Genomic DNA, 16,046 nt, shown 5'->3' with positions numbered 1-16,046 from the left:
AGCTCATACCTACTCTAGGTTTGTCAAGAAAAGGGTAAACGCCTTCGCATCATGTCTCGAGCTAATGAAGTGAATGTAGTTAGCGGTCGCCCGGATAGGGGGGGGGGGGCGTTTTTTGGCCACACCTACCGTTCTTTGCGTGTGTAAGGATGACCGCGTTGCGCAGCTCCGCGAAACTTGGTATCGCCCGTATCGCCTATGATACGTCAATTTCGCATCGTGTGTTAAATCTTTAACCCCAGGTCACATATGGTCAGGTCACCAGGTCTCGTCGAGCGGACGTGCGATTCGAGACACTGTCCCTGGAACGGTTCCACCTATGGGTAACTTATAAGGAGCTCCTCTAGCCGTGCCGTGTTAGAGAAGGCTCTTTTATACAACGGCCTTAGCTTGGAACAGCCAACGTCCATAGGTGGCGGAACGGGGAGGGCACCGGGGCACCGTGCCCCCTTTGATTTTGGCATTCAGCCCTATTGGCGTTGCATGGAAAGAATGGGAACAAAAGTCGACAGTGCCCCTCCCCCCTTAATTGAGGGTGTTCCGCCGCCTGCCAACGTCTCTGTCTGGCTGTAGCGATGTATTGCTTTAATTTCTGTCCTTGATAAGATCTTGGCCTAGCTGATTTCATTTAGGTACCTACCTACTTTTCATCCTATATGTCATTTCAGTGTAGTCCTCGTCGGGCATTGCGTAGGTACCTACATTATGCATGAAGTTAAGTGATATGAATCAAGCCCACGGCCCCTTTATAGAGGGATGATTAATTAAGTTACAACTGACCCCTCGAGGTTTCCAAGATAACCTGAAATAACCATATCTTTTCGAAATTGTTTATTAAATCGCATTCGGCAAATCAATTTGTGTATACCTTCTTTTCAATCGGGCTGCTACTGTAGTTGCTGAGCTATAGGTATGCTAGTGGTTTTCATAAGCGTTAACGGTAGCTAGCCCCTCGAGGTCACCCAAAGGTCACCTGAGGTCAACATTCGAAGAGGGTGGTAATAATAAATGCCTACAGTGAATCGAATGGTAATGCTTGTGTCTTGATCGGTTCTTTATTTGCTTATTTGCAGGATGGTTGCGATAGCTGAAAACGTTTAATGAGTCCTCGAGGTCACATAAGGTCACCCGATATTTGAAACTTCCGGTGAGATGGCACATGGAAAATTGATTGGTGACGGTTTCGTTTCGATCGGCCCAGTAGTTGCTGAGTAATAGGCTGGTTGTCATAAAAAAACGTTTAAGTGACTCCTCGAGCCTCGAGGTCACCGAGTTCACCTAGCATATTGGCATTGCAAATCCACTGGTGGCGTTTCATCTCGATCAGCTCGGTAGTTTTTCGATAGGATGGCTGCAGCAGGCGAAGAGATGACCCTTGAGATCACCAATATTATTTAAGGTCACTTTCTCAAAAGAGCTAACAAAACTGTATTTTCGAATGTTGTCATTCGTCTTTTTTGCGTAGTTTCTGAGTGATACAATAATGGCAGTGAAATAGTGACTTAAGTTTACGATATCCTTGATCTACTAATTTGCGACGTTAGCGGCGCGGTATTACACAATTATTGGCGCTTGATTGGCGCATGTGACTCGGTATAAATATGGGTCGTTTTTGGTAGTTTTATTAATATATTTCGCTTCAAGATAAACCCACATGGCAGACATAACGATTTCACGTTCCTGTCGTTGTAGCTTGGTGTTCTGGAAACATGGTTTTACTTTTTTTGGCGTCTTCCAACTGGCTTTTGCTATCTTGTGTACTTCGACTCTTTTTCGAGCTTGAGGTTAGGTTACTAATGTTTTAGGGCTTTAATTCATGCTTTACTGAAACTATGTTAATAATGGCCTTCAAAATCCAAGTGAATACAGAAAAATCGTTTGATGTTGATAGTACTCATAGTAGTGACTATAGACAAGGGATTCGCCAAGACTCTTCAAAGTAAATATTTACTGATTCTTCAAGATAGGATCTGACACAGAATGGGGGGTCGTTGACTCATTAGGGTCCTTCTCTGAAGACCTCTCATTAATTTGGCCTCCAAAATGCTTCTTGATGTACAAAGTGATGCATTTTTGTGACACCCCCAATTTTGAGAATGTGGTTGAGCTTTATAGAACAATGAATATTTTTGTCTTCCTTGCACTTTGCAGACAGTGATAATACAAAAATAATACAAATAAAACCAGATGTTTCAGACAACAAAATGTCATAGTCAGCAGAAAATTTGCCACTGTCAAAGGTACTTAAATCTTTATTGTCTGAAATGTCTTTTTTATTTTTATTGTTTTGGTTTTGTCATTGTCTGTGAGAAAATAAAATGTCTAGCTCTTCTAATTAATAAATGTCTAGCTTTTCTTATTTTACTTGCAATGAGAGTGGGAGACTGATAAGTGATTAATTAGTGATAACCTTTCACTAACTTCAAGTACCAGGTACAGTTCCTATCTCAATCGCAATGTAAGTCTATGTGATAGTTTTTTATACAAAAGTGAAAAATGTTTGCAGGGTATTTAGTAGTTAATCAGAAATCATTACATAACACTCAGATGCACAATGCTCCATACCTTTGATTGGATCTATTATTAAAGTAATTGCTATACCAGTGTGACACTAAAAAGCAAAAGTTGGCTTTTTAGCAAAACTTAAATTTGGGTCTTTTGCAGTTGCTGCCAAGTTGGTTGGACAATTTAGTTAATGAACTTCAGCCTGATCATAGGTGTGGAAGCTGTTTTTTGCCTTATAGTTATGTTTTCTGAGTGCCTGAGTGAAAACATAGGAAGCATACAAGTTTGTTAGTTATTCTTGGTTTTGTAAAGAAAGAATATCTTCTAAGCAATGGCACAAGCCCTGCTCCCCCTAGTACTCCAGAGTTCAGAGTCATATTACATATTAAAACTAGTGATTATTTAGTTATGTTTTGAATCACCTGAAGAATGGTTTTAGACTGATTGAATTAAATTAAAATTGATGCATTATGCCAGTTGCAAGTTCCAAGTCCCACTGGGTTCAGGCAATGAAGTTCAGGGGAAATATGCTGCACTAGCACTAGTGAAGCATTGGCTATGGTTTGGTGTAACTTTGATTGAACTGAAATTAAGATTACATCAAAACTCAGCACAGCATGTTAACAGCTTGATGCAAGTAATGGGCATGTTTTCATTTTATTACTTTTTGGCAAGTCGTGCCTGCCAGAGGGCCCACCACCCATAACCTCAGTCTGGTTCCAGGATGATAACCACACTACTTTTGTCTGTATCTGCTAAGCCTTTTATGCATATATCTAGGTAAAGGCAGCAATGCATCATCCTAGTAGTAATTGTACTAACTTGCTGTAGATGCCTAATTGGTGCTACTTTCTGCCCTAAGAACACAAATCTGACTTTGCATGCATCATATGCTGGCTGCTCACCAGCATAACCTGCTTGAAGAAGATAGTTTATCAGACTGCAGGTCACTGCAGTGTTAAGCATTTGTTTAGCTATTGATTTGCCTCCATTATTCCTGCATGTTTGAATATCTTGTTTTTATCTTCAGATTCTTGACTGGATTAGCTAACTAATATTTATGCAAGATTCCCTTGATCAAGAACCTGAGAACTCCAGCAAGTGCTCATTTTTGTACCAGCACCATGGAAAAGGAGCCGTTCTTGCCATTTGAGGACATCTCCTTGGAGGGGTTGTCGCAACCTCTGAAAGGAAGAACAAGGATTCAGGTAATTCCTCAGCCAGTAATATCACCTTTTTATGAAGTCTCTCTATATCGTCGTCGATGTCGTCCGTTATGTAACCACGAGGTCAAAACATCCAACCTGGTTTCTAGTTGAGTGATTGTGTCAACGCACGCCTGTTTCAGTACACATGTTTCACGGTATCGAACCAGTTCATCATGATCGGCACCAACACCGGCGGCGTCTACGTATTCAACAGAAAATCACGACAGTTTGTCAGCATTCTCCCGGGGCAGGTAAGACTGGTCCGTTTGAGCATATGTGTGTAACTGTGTAATCATTAACCCGCGAGTTGCTGGGGGGGGGGGCGTTAAACGCCCCTACTTTTTTTCGCCGGGCCATAGCATAAAAACGGCGCGCCGCAGGCGCGCCAAATTTTGGTTACCTGTAGGGAATTGATTGAAGTTTATTGTGACAAAGTTTCAAAAAGATCGGTATGAAAATTTTTGAGATATCGAGGTTTTAGTGACGTCATGATTTCTGAGTTTTCGACCAAAAACGGCAATAAAATCACAGAATAGACATACAGACATGCCGTAAACGCCATTAGACTGCCAATACCATGAAGAATCAAATGGCTATCTTCGATTATTGATAATCGTTCCGCATTTTCCAAAATCTTGAACTGAATCTTGGTATTTTCTCGTGACTACTTCACGACCATGATACATGCATTTCTTAAATTGAACTTTTTGAGCCAAACACTTACACATATGTTAAAATGAATGTTACCATCGTGTTCTACGCCCCAAATTACCCATAAAACATGTGTCACAGGCTGCAAATATCAGTTTTGATTTTCGGGGATATGTGCCTACCCGGTTGACCTGACCTTGACCCTGACCTATGCTTGAATGACCCCTGCATGGAGCTGACACTCTTGTAGGCCTTATAAGATGGATTGTGCACCGTTTTGACAGAGTTTATGACGAGAGGCTTCCGTTGCGAAGTCCTGAAGTCCATGCTAGTTACTGAAAGCCCGATTTCAGGTGTTTCACCTGACCTTGACCCGACCTGTGACCTCAAAATTCAACTTTAAAGTCCTCATCTGAAGCATCTCGTCACGTTCTTTCGTTTGCCGCCTCGTGCGTTTCGCTGCGCCTATTGGTTCTCGAGTTATCGGCTGGGGGCGTTTAACGCCCCCCCCCCTCCCCCAGCAAACGGTGGGTGGCGAAATACCCCAGCAACAGCCGAGTTAAGTGATAAATGCATTCTCAGCTCCCTATGCCAGTATTAGAGTGCATGGAGTGCATGGCGAATCGCTGATTAAAATCAGCATCCCTGTTTGCTTGCTGTGACGGGCGCGATGGATGTCTGGGTAGACTGTGCCGCCTAGCTCCGGGCCACTGCGGGACAGTCTATGTGTACAGAATGAGCGGCACCGGTATCACCGGTTCAGATACCAGCTCAACTACCGGTTCAGATAGGTACAAATGCGTTCAGGGATAAAAGGCATCTACTGCCGTCGCTGTGCGTCTCTGAGCCAAAGGTCAACGGGCCAAAAGTTATGCGTTATGCGTCGATTAGGGTGTTAACGTTCAACATATGATAACTATGTGTACTTTGTAATAGCTCTTGTTCCATGTCCATTGTCCAGCTGCTGGCACTCATTCGTGGGTCAGGCGGGTGCGGTCACCTGTCTTGCTGTGGACCCCGGGGAGCAGCCGGTGGCGGTCTGTCTGGTGTGTTTGCTGCGGTGACCCTCAGTATGTGTGTCTGGTGACTGTTCGACAGGCGGGCGCGGTCACCTGCCTTGCCATCGACCCCGGCGAGCAGCTGGTGGCGGCCGGCTCGGTACAGGGCGGGGTCAGCGTCTACGCGTGTCCGACGGCGCGCAGCTGGTCCGGCCAGCTGACGGCGCTCGCCCGGCTCGACTCTGAGGTGCGCGCCGTCTGCTGGCGACACGCCCACTGGTCCGGACGGCTGCTCTACGTCGGCACCGCCGCCGGGAAGGTCCTCTCGCTGTCCGTCAGCAGGAGAAAGGTAACTGACGTGTTGTGGATAGCGGTCTGTCAGCAGTAGAACAATATTTGACGGGGCTGGAGAGCCCAATCAAACATCTCGGCTACATGCCTTTGAGCACTTCTCGTGATGAACTTGTTTGGTGTTAGTCTTTCAAGAAGATATTTCTATTTTGTTTCTTAAGTTAATATAGCGCGGTTTACTGCTGATGATCCGTATTTTTAGGACCCCATGAAGTTACGGTCCCGTCTACTAAGGTCCTAACGTTGTGACAAGACGCTGTGCTGACTCTCAGTCCCTCTGTGTGCCGCAGAGCCCGGCGGCGTCGGCCACCATCACACCGATGCTGCAGCTCGACTCGGCCGTGAGTGAGCTGGTGCTCTGTGGACAGACCCTGCTCGTCTCCACACTCGGCTTCTGTTACCTCTGCAACGTGCAGGTGCGATGGAGCTACGCTGAGTGCGCGACCCTTTGTGATCCGAAATAACGATTTTTTTTTGTATGCTGACGATATTTCGATCCGGCTATCGCAAACCGCTCTTTGTTCTGTTTTTGCCAGTATTGGCATACCTTTTGAGCTTGTCGTGGTGCACTGCACTTTACTGTGTTTTGGTTCGGTACGCAATGCCTTCCTGTCCATCTGTCCATCTGACCGACCGTTCTACCATTCGCAGATGGAGGTGTTTGCCCAGGTGGGCACCCAGCCGCGCTCGGGCCGGCTGGGCGCCTGTTTCCTCGGCGAGACGGTGTTCTGCGCACGGCCCGGCCTGCGGCTCTGGGAGGTGCGCCTATCGGGCCAGGTGAGCAGCACACACCAGCTAAAACCGGCGCTGGACGAGGCCACGGCGCGGCGCGTGGTCTCCGCCTGCGACCAGCCGGCCTGTCTGCAGGACGGCGGCAGCGGCGGCGGCAAGTCAGCGCTCGGCCTGCTCAAGCTGGTGCCGCTGTCGGGCGGCGCGGTGGCCGCCTTCTCTGGGGACGCTCTGTTTGTGTTTGAGCTGGCGGCGCGGCGCGTGCTGCTCTGGACCAGCGTGCACGCCAAGGTACGTGACCTGGCCGCCGTCGGAGACGAGCTGTACGTGCAGTGTGAGGGCGGAGCGCTGCGGCGCCTCCTGGTGCGCCGGCCGTCACAGATTGTCCGTGAACTCCGCGCCAGTCGCGGCGCCGGCGAGTGCGCCCGGTTCCTGATGTCGCACACTGAGCTGACGGACCTGTGTCGCACCCAGCTGCCACTACAGGTGCTCAGGGAGGCCGTGCGTCAGTTCGCCGACGACGAGGCTATGCAGGTGGAGCTGAAGCGGCTGGCGGCGGTTCTCAGAGACAGGCTGTCGGAAGACGGTGTCGCTGTTGAGGCAGAGTCTCCGGCACCGACACGGCGACGGTCCAGCGCTACCACGTCGAGCGAATCCGAACGGACGCCGAGGCAGGCAACAACGCCGCTCACCAACGGTAGAACCGAGAAGAAGTCAGTCCATAAGCGAGCTGCAGCGGAAACTGCAAAGAAGCCGCAGAAGAAGTTAGCGGAGACCAGAAAAGAAGGCGAGAATGTTACTGAAACCCAGGAAAGCGATGTGTTGAAGAAGCCGACCGCTGAGCCAGCGTCTGAAGCAGCAGAGGAGGAGAAAAAGCAGCCGGCGCCAGAGAAGGACTGTTCAGTGACAGACGCGGAACGCCCGGGCACAGACGAGGAACGTCCGGTTTCGAACGCTATCCCGGCCGATGGCTGTCTGGAGGAGCTGCCCGTTGCGCCAGTACCGAAGCCAGACGCTGCGCTGGTCCCGGAGTCAACCACTGAGTTGGTATCAAAGTCATTCACTGATGCGGTACCGGAGTCACCCGCTGCACCGAATATCTCAGAGCCACCTGTTCTGCTGGTCCTGGAGCCACCCGCTGCACCAGCAGCAAATCGTGCTTCGCCGGAGCCAAAGCTTCCTAATGCGACGGCGCCGCAGCCTCCAGTGCCGCCAATGCCAGAGCCCCCGCGAGCGCCGAAGCCGCAGGCTGCGCCGGTTCCGAAGCCGCCCGTTGCGTCGGCACCGCAACCGCCCTCAAACCCGGCCGATGATGCGATTGTGTTCAGATCTAGTCGTAAGCGGCGGGTGCGGCCCCGGCCCCGACTCGCTGATCGGCCGACCAGCGCGTCCCCTGAATCACGGCCGCCGGATCCGCCGGCTGCAGCTGTAACAGAATCGCCATCACCGTCCGATCGGCTGCCTCAAAGACAGCCAGCACCATCGACCTCGCCCCCTTTACCACCGCCCCCGCCGCCGCCGCCACCGCCAATGCCGACACAGCCACCGCTAACGGCTCCCATGGAGTGGCAAGATTCGCTGAGTGATGGCTCTCCACGGCGTGGTGCGCCCGCCGCCGCCGCTCAGCTGGGCGCGTATGGCTACACCCCTGGCCTGGCGCTGCACCCAGAAGTGCTGGACGCCTTTTCAGATCTGGTGGAGGACGTCAAGGGTGCCGTGTCCTCTGGTGCTCAACGGTTAGTGCAGCGTTGGCGTCGGCAAGCCTCGGGACCAGTCGGTGACTCGAACCCTCCTGACAGGACACCGGAGCGGCCGGAGCAGAGTGAGCATAGCCAGGATGTTGGTAGCCATCCGCGCGTTGACTGTAGCGAAGTTAAGGGTGCTACGAGCGGAGACCGCCGGGACGTCGACAGTGCGTCGCTTGGAAATAGTCCTACCGTGTCCCCGACCGAGACAGCTCTCTCCGAGCTGGCAGCGGCGGCGGCGGCCCTCTTAGACCGGCCAAGCCTGCCGCAGGTGCTCTGTTGGGTGGATTCGTTGGCCACGGTACACTATCGCCTGCAAAAGTCATCGCCTGAGACTGTGTCGGACCGTGAAACGTACCCCGCGCTGCGCCAGCTCTGCGCCGAGCCACCCCAGTTTGTGTGTAATGGCGTCCTGCCGGGGCCTACCGCGCTGCGAGATAAGGTGTCGCGAGGGCTCGGCAGTGTTCTACTCTTCCTGGCAAGCGATGAACAGGTGTGTGATGAGCTGGCGGATTGTGTGGCTGTGACGACAGAAGGCACCGACGCCTCTGAACAGAACGGTGGTGCCATGATGGCCTCTAGCGGTCGGTCAGAAGAGGAAACAAAAGATACAGCAGCGTTGGCTACGTCAGTGGAAAGTATCGGAAACAGACCCTCGGATCTAGGCGAACTGGGCAGCGGTAATGAATCTTTGGAGAGTCCTAGCGCAATAAGTGAGTTCTGCATAAGTATTGAGGCCAGCACAGATACAGATAGTGGCGTACAGTTTTCAGAAGAGACCTTATATTCGGCACAAATGGCGGATTGTCAAGATGGTGACATTGAGCACAACGGGGACGTAGCCGACAAACTAGCCGCTATCCACCTCGATAACGAAAGAGAAGGCAGCTGTGTTGAGCGAAGTGTCATCAGTTGTGAAGAAGAGGGCGAGAACCCGGCTGCCGTGAAGGAACTGACAGACACCCAGTCTGCGGTCTCACCAACCCCCTGTGACCCGGAGCCGTCTGAGCTGTGTGGTGTCAGTGTCTCACCGGCCGCCGGCAGTCCCGCCTGGCTGGCCGGCCTGCTCACTCGCCGCCTCTTCTACCTGGTACCCGGTGCAGAGCTCCGTGCGGGCCTGGGTGCGTTACCCGCCTCCGCACGAGCCCGGCTATGGGGTCTTTTGCTCAGCGGCACTGAGGCGCGACTGGGGCCGTTCGCGGCTCGGCCCGGAGACGCCGCACTGGCCATGGAGCTCACTGCGGGAGCTGAGCTCGACTGGCTGACTCTGGCGCGGCTGGCGGCGGGCCTGTGCCGCGCGAGTCCCAGCGCCGCCGCCGCCTTCTGTGTCCAGCAGAGCGATCGGCTTAGTGCGCTGGACGTGCTGTACATCTGCCGGTATGCTGTCGCCCCTGGCCGCGTCGCTGCCGCATTTACTGCATACCTGACGGCGGCTGGAGGCTCGGTGGCGGCAGCGGTACTAGCTGACGCCGAGCTGTCGGCGGCCGTAGAGTCAGCGCTGACTGCCGTGTGGCGGCGGCAGGCGGTGCGGCTGCGGTGTCAGTGTGGCTGGCCGAGGCCGGGCTCCCACCTCGCGCCGCGGCCGGCCGCCAGTCTGCTGCGCCGCCTGTGTGCCGCCCGGCTGAGCGGACAGCAGCTCTCTGAGGAACTGTGGACACTCGGTGACTGGACCGGCTGGCTGCAGACGGGCGGTGACAGCTCCGACCGCCGGCCGCTGGCAGCTGTGCTTTGTCAGTTGGACGACTGTGCGCTGCTCCAGACAGCCGTCCCCCACCTGACCTCCTGGAAACCCGTGCTGACCGCACTGGCCGCCGGCCGCCCGGGCCACTGTCACAGCTGCGGGGACCCGCTCCAGTCGGTGGACGCGGCCGAGGGAGACCGGCGGCCCCTTACCGTTCAGACGCTGCTGGCGTTTGTTACCAGCCAGGAGGGACCAGCGGCGGCCGTACGGCTGCTGCAGACCGCTGCCGAAGTCGCACCGTGCCAGCTGACCGCCAGGTGAGGGGAAGAGATCGAGAGGGGGAATGTTCAGATGGTTGACAACGTCTACGCACGCCGTCTTGAGCGTTGTTTTGCTGTGCTATCTTCATTTTAGGTTTTACGCATCAGAAGTAATGGGGTCAAGTGAGGTTAGCAAAAAGCTTGTGATATATTGCAATATTGAGACCAGAATAGCAGCTTTGCTGTTTTTATATCAACATTGAGTCTACAACAGCTAGAAGTCTGATTCGTTTAACGTTGGCCGCCTGTTCAATAGCGCTGAGTCTGAGCGTTATTTACACCTGACCGGTCGAACGGTGTTTGAGTCTGATCCATTCTGTCCTCAGCTGCTACCGGGACGTCATTCTGAGCACCATGCTGAACCGCCGGGCGCCAGGACTGGGCCGAGCCTTCGGCGCCGAGACGCTGGGACTCCGTCCGCCTCCGGTGCCAGAGGATGTAAGTGTGTTTTACACGATACCCAAACGCATCTTCTCTTCCTGATGCCATCCGCTTATTGATATTTTTCCTCCTGTTACAGAATGCAGATCAAATTTGGCTACCCCTCATGTTGCCAGCTCGTGTCTTTCTCCTTTAACTCGGCGTGTCTTTTCGACCCCTCCTGTCACCGATCTTTGGTCTGCCGCTCCGTAGGCGGTCCTTCTTGTCCGTTATGGTGCTCTGTTGTCCCGATGCGCCGTGGCGTTCCTCGCTGTCTCTCTTTGAGGTTGATGTGGTCTGAGGCGCTGTTACGGTTCTCATTGTCTCACGGTAGCATCAACCTTTGTCCCTGGCCTCACAATTCACACTTTCTCCGTCTCCCCAGGCCCTGGAGCTGCTGTTCAGTGAGCTGGGTCGGCCGGCGCCCCCTCCTCTGCCCGAAGTCCCCGCTCCCGGCGGCTGCACGCTGGTCTCCCTCACCTCCGACTGCCCGGCCTGCTGCCTGCCGCTCCGTAACCGTCACCTGCTGCAGCCGCACGGCGTGCTCACCTTCCGCTGCGGACACGCGTTCCACGCCGTGTGTCTGCTGCGCCGCGACGCCGGCAGCTGTCTGCTGTGCCGCCGCTGAGCGGAGCCACAGGTTCGGTGCGCCGGGTCTCGGCCAGAAGCGCAGCGGTCGGTCAGCCGCCCTGGGACGGCGGGTCGGTCAGCTGCGCTCGGAAGGGTGGGTCGGTGGGCGGGACCGCTCCGAGGGGCTGCTGGGGACGCTGATTTGTTACCAGTCATTGTCGTTTTCTGGTGGCAACCCTTCGTCATTGTTAGGGGCTTGAACGACGGCTGTCAAGGCGTGCCTTTTGCTGGTGCCAACGATTAAAGGGAGGGAAAGAGCTTTGATGTATAGGGCAAGGTAAAGTTGTCGCATGCGGGATAGCTTTTTCTCACGGGCTTACTCTTCTTGAAGTGCTATTCCAAGATGTAAACGAATTGTAGCGTAGGGGTCGCTTCATGGAACGTACTTAACATGTCACGCCCGTATATTGCCGGCGTCTCGCCAGCCAGTCTAATCAGCCAGTTGGTCTTCCGGCGGCACGTTCGGTGGCTGACCACTTCCAGATCCCGTGCGGTATCTACAGAACCGTCGGGCACGGACTGACCCGGGCGTTGCCTGTGGACACTATTGTAGGTCATGTGATCGATGCATGTGCTTTTTGTACCATTGCCGTTGTGCTTTTTGGGACGTGTTTATAATGGGACCGTTGTCGTCATTGGGTTTCATCATAAACTTTTCATGCAACAATTATTTTACTAACACAATTGTATGTAGTGCGTCGACGCCCGTGCCAAAACATGTTGCTTCATATATTGCGTGTTGGATGTCCATTCATGCTCTGTTGGCCATTGCGTTGGCTGATATCTCTATCTTCATTTAAAGGAACGTTAGGCTTGTTAGGCTGTCATTCTGCGCGTCTAACATCAAAGGTAATGTTTTCCCTGATGTGCCTTTTAATCATGTCGCTTTTTTGTCGATCTTTTTAATGTTAAGTCGTCAGAAACATTTTATATTTTACAATAACTCCATTTCCTATTGTAGATAAATTAAGTAGGGATTATCTTTTGCCATGAAACTTTGTTGTCCGTGTGCGAAATGTCAAATGATAGAAGTTGGTAAAATCTGAATGGGACCAACCATCGATGTCATTCCCGTGAGCTGTTTATTGCTGCTTTTTCGAATATGCCAGTTTAGCGTTACGGCACATTATAAATACTTCGATTTAAAACCATCAACCATGTGCATGACCGTTAGTTCGTTCAGGATCAGCTCTTTTGTGCTATCGTGTGCTCTCGTTCCATATTTTGCGAATATGAAAGTGCCTTTTTCAGACAGTGCTGACGCTTAGTAATGCGAGGTGCCAGTTTGGTCCGAATGTGTCGTGCCTATTGGCGATCAGTGTTGTGAGGTCGTCCAGTCGGGTCGCTCTCTGCCGACGGGACCCACCTGGCTTATCGAAGTTCATTGACTGACCGTTAAGGCTGACAAAACTCTGTGCTGTGAGTGCGAAACCAGTGTGCCAATCATCCCCGCAGCGGGCCATCCATGCATGCCCATGTCGCGTCGACGAGGATGTAGTTACTTCACATATCGGGGCAAGCTCACTCATAATCGATGGCTGTTTCATGTGATGGGTGCCAATACTTACCAGTGTTTTACTCAATATGTATTCGAAATATGCTGCAGATGCCGGCAACTCAAATATATATCTTTGTATAATCATCACTTTGATTTGCTGGAACGTCTTTGGGTAGAAGATTTACGTAGGTATATATTGTGAAAATGCGCAGCACAGCCTAATTTAAACTGTGAGAGGCATGTAATCAATGATCAACTAGCAATCATTATCTGTTGCAATGCAAGTCATGCTGCCCCTTCCATCCCTTCATCGCATGACCAGGTTACGTTGACGATATTGCTTTGGCCTTTTCTTTAGGGTAACTAGAAAGGCATCAGCTTGCTAAACCCTGTAACAACCGCTCACTTGACACACGTCCGGTTGGTTTCAATGCACCTAAAAATTGTAAAATCACAGCCCTTTCTCTGTCAGAACCAGCGCCTCTCGACTGATCCTACGGCTTCCCACATGGCTGAACTTTAGAACTTTGTGCACGATGCCTGTGATGAAGTACGTAGAACTTGTGATATTATTAATCGAATATGGGCTCTTCTGAAAGAATGTGCAGTACAGAATATGGATGTTAGTTAGGACAGCTGTGTACAGCTGTCCTGACTCACATCCATATAGATCTTCATTCTGCGGGATTTTTGCACTTCTTTGTCACCACGTCCTGTTGAATGCTAACGAGAGGTCATACAATCTCAATATTCATATATTAAGCACAATTGACACTATCAGAATGGTTACACTCGCACGCACAATGGATGACGTGAACAAATGTAGGTGGCCAGTTTAGCGGTTTTCCGATCAAACACCAAAGTGAGCTCTTTGTAATCTGCCAGCCATTCCACTCTCTGTATCGGCCACGATTGGTTACCGCATTTACTTCGCAAATGACCAGCCTTTACTCAACCCGCAAAACATTTCGAACGTAGGCATACAACACAACAAGTTATTCATCACACAAGGTTTGAAGCATAAGCATGCGTAAAGAATGGCTGAACAAAGAATAAACCCTGAACAGACAAATATGCACCCTGCCCTAAGAACAGTAGCAGAAGCGCCACGCCAACGCACAACTGTTGGGATCAAATTCCGTGAGCAGAAACAAGACTAACGGAAAGTCGCTTAACGCCAAAACAAAGTCGTTTTGATGCACTGTCCGACAGCCTGAGGCATCACCTTGACAAACGGTATGTCTGTGTTCATTCATGCGCCCATCAAGCGATTTAGCTCTCCCATTTTTTGAACTCCATGCCATCGGGTGATTTTACCTCGGTTTTCTTCTTGCCGATGTCGTTCCAGTTGGTGCTGAGCACGGTGCCGCCCGACTCGGTGAAGCTCTTGGCCATCGCCTTTTTCACGTCGTCCGAGCCGTCAGCGTAGATCTTCTGGAAGAGACTGTTGAGCGCCTCCTCTCCCTCTGGCTTCTCCTGCTCCTCCTGGCGGCGCAGCTCGGCCGCGATGGCGTCCCAGTCGCGGGCGGCCGCCGCTGGCGGGCGGGCGTACGGGGAGGGCAGGCCGCCGCCGCCAGCCGCCGCTGCGCCGGCGCCGACCGTCCGCAGCGACGGAGGCTCGCCGCTGCCCTCCAGTGCTGCCCACCGGTACGCCTCAGCTTTGCGGAGCTTGATCTCCAGTTTACTGGGCAAGACACGCCATGAGCTGGAGTCTGGCACCACAGGATGCAAAAGGTGCAACTGCAGGCTGTATGGGCTGCCTGTAGGCAGAGTTGCATTGACCTCCACTGCTGAACACTCAATCTTGACAGAAGCAGCCTCAGATGAAAGTGACTTTGCAAGTATGTTGATGACAACATCCTGGTCTGTTTGGTACCAGTCATACTTGATACGTGACACCCCTTCACCAGACATTCTCAGCTGATGTTTTGGTCACTGCAGCCAAGATACAGTCAGCATTTACAAGAACTTTCAGTGCAGCAGAAAATCAGTGAAAGGACTATGCCTATGCATTGGAACTTGGGTAAACAATTTATGATGCTTTCTTATAAGCCAAGAGCAGTGAAGAAACCATCAAATGCATGCAACAGTCCTATCTTGAATCTACAAACACAATCAAGCACTTAACACAATATAACAAACTTTTGGTAAAAAATAAACAAACACGTAAATGATGTCGCAGAGGTAAATCAAACCAATAAGAAAATTTGACAGCCGAACAGCAACCAGGTCTAACTCAAGAACCTTCAAGGTATGCACAGCCAAACTTTTTATATTCAGATGCCTTGGAATTCCAACTAAGCCAAATATTGACCTTCATAACTCATAAGCGAAATTGAATTGATTCCCCTCAAGCGGTGGCTAATTCAAACATGAAGTTATAAGGAAATGTTTGCATCTGAATGCACAATTTTCAGGTATTTGTTGTAGAAATTTCATAAAAGGTCTATTCAACTCTGTAAACCGACTCGTAAGGAAAAAAGTCAATACTCACCCTCCAGATTCTAGCTCCGAAGCTCAAGCTCCTCCTCCCACAGTCATAACAAAATGGAAGTCTGTTCAGCATTTCGCTATTGTCCTGCTGAGATAATCAACTAGAAAAATCGTTCGCGATTATTGACGTCACAGCCTACTGTTCTCTTTCTCTTCTTGGTCAGCTGAACATAATCTGACGTCATTGGATCTGATTCAGCTTCCGGCAACGCAGGCAGCGAGAAAAACTGAACAGTTTTCTGCTTTGCGCCGTCCAAGGCTACTCAATAAAGTTATGGAATGGTAGGAATGACGTCACCAGTGCCACAAAATACATTGAATGCATGTCAATAATATCAAATTTCTCCCCAACCGACCAACGACCGTAGTCTTACTTTGGTCTAACCCCTGGGTCTAACTCAAACTCACAGGCATCCTTATCTGGTGAAAAAGATAAAGAGGCTTACCTTTTCTCTTTTGTCTCTTACCGGTGCTCCGCGACTTCCGCGCTGGGCCGTGGGGGGGGGGGGTCTGAACACCCCGCCCCCCCCGCCAGTCTAGCTCGGTTCCTGGGCCACGTAGCGACACGCGGCAAGCGGCATTCGAAAGAGCGTCAAAAGATATGACGGAAACACTTAGGTCATTTTTTGGTCAGGTCAAAGGTCAGGTCGCCAGAGGTCAGCAAAGGTCAAATGAACTGCAACCAAGATACAGTCAATGTATCTGCCGAGTGCCGACCTCAGCACTTGCCTGGCCGCGCCCCTGCCGCACCCAGCTACCGAGGTCATCCGTGCAGCATTCGTATGCCCCTCTATCTCGCTTGACTGCCCTCTGCCCT

At 51.4% G+C, this 16,046-nt stretch overlaps 2 protein-coding genes across 3 annotated transcripts; one reads left to right on the top strand and one right to left on the bottom strand.

Moving 5' to 3' along the window:
• Positions 1-3,501: 3,501 nt before the first annotated feature.
• On the top strand, positions 3,502-12,880 carry LOC122379828. Its single transcript, XM_043362361.1, has 7 exons — positions 3,502-3,713; positions 3,854-3,964; positions 5,463-5,711; positions 6,004-6,129; positions 6,365-10,185; positions 10,515-10,626; positions 10,994-12,880. Exons 1-7 carry the CDS (start codon positions 3,630-3,632, stop codon positions 11,234-11,236), a joined length of 4,746 nt encoding a protein of 1,581 aa, XP_043218296.1. The 5' UTR covers positions 3,502-3,629; the 3' UTR covers positions 11,237-12,880.
• Positions 12,881-13,473: 593 nt separating this feature from the next.
• Positions 13,474-15,354, bottom strand: LOC122379830 (protein SGT1 homolog). Of its 2 annotated transcripts, none has more exons than XM_043362362.1 (2): positions 15,231-15,354; positions 13,474-14,671 (listed from the first exon to the last, which is right to left on the bottom strand). In XM_043362362.1, the coding sequence occupies exon 2, from the start codon at positions 14,648-14,650 to the stop codon at positions 14,009-14,011; it is 642 nt and encodes a 213-aa protein (XP_043218297.1). In that variant the 5' UTR covers positions 14,651-14,671; positions 15,231-15,354; the 3' UTR covers positions 13,474-14,008. The 2 variants fall into 2 exon arrangements, with proteins under 2 accessions (XP_043218297.1, XP_043218298.1); XM_043362363.1 differs by lacking the exon at positions 15,231-15,354 and adding an exon at positions 15,205-15,230.
• Positions 15,355-16,046: the final 692 nt, after the last annotated feature.

This window comes from Amphibalanus amphitrite, unplaced genomic scaffold (genome assembly GCF_019059575.1).
Source record: "Amphibalanus amphitrite isolate SeventyFive unplaced genomic scaffold, NRLGWU_Aamphi_draft 000084F_arrow, whole genome shotgun sequence".
NCBI lineage: Eukaryota > Metazoa > Arthropoda > Thecostraca > Balanomorpha > Balanidae > Amphibalanus > Amphibalanus amphitrite.
This window is presented reverse-complemented; position numbering and strand designations above follow the sequence as displayed.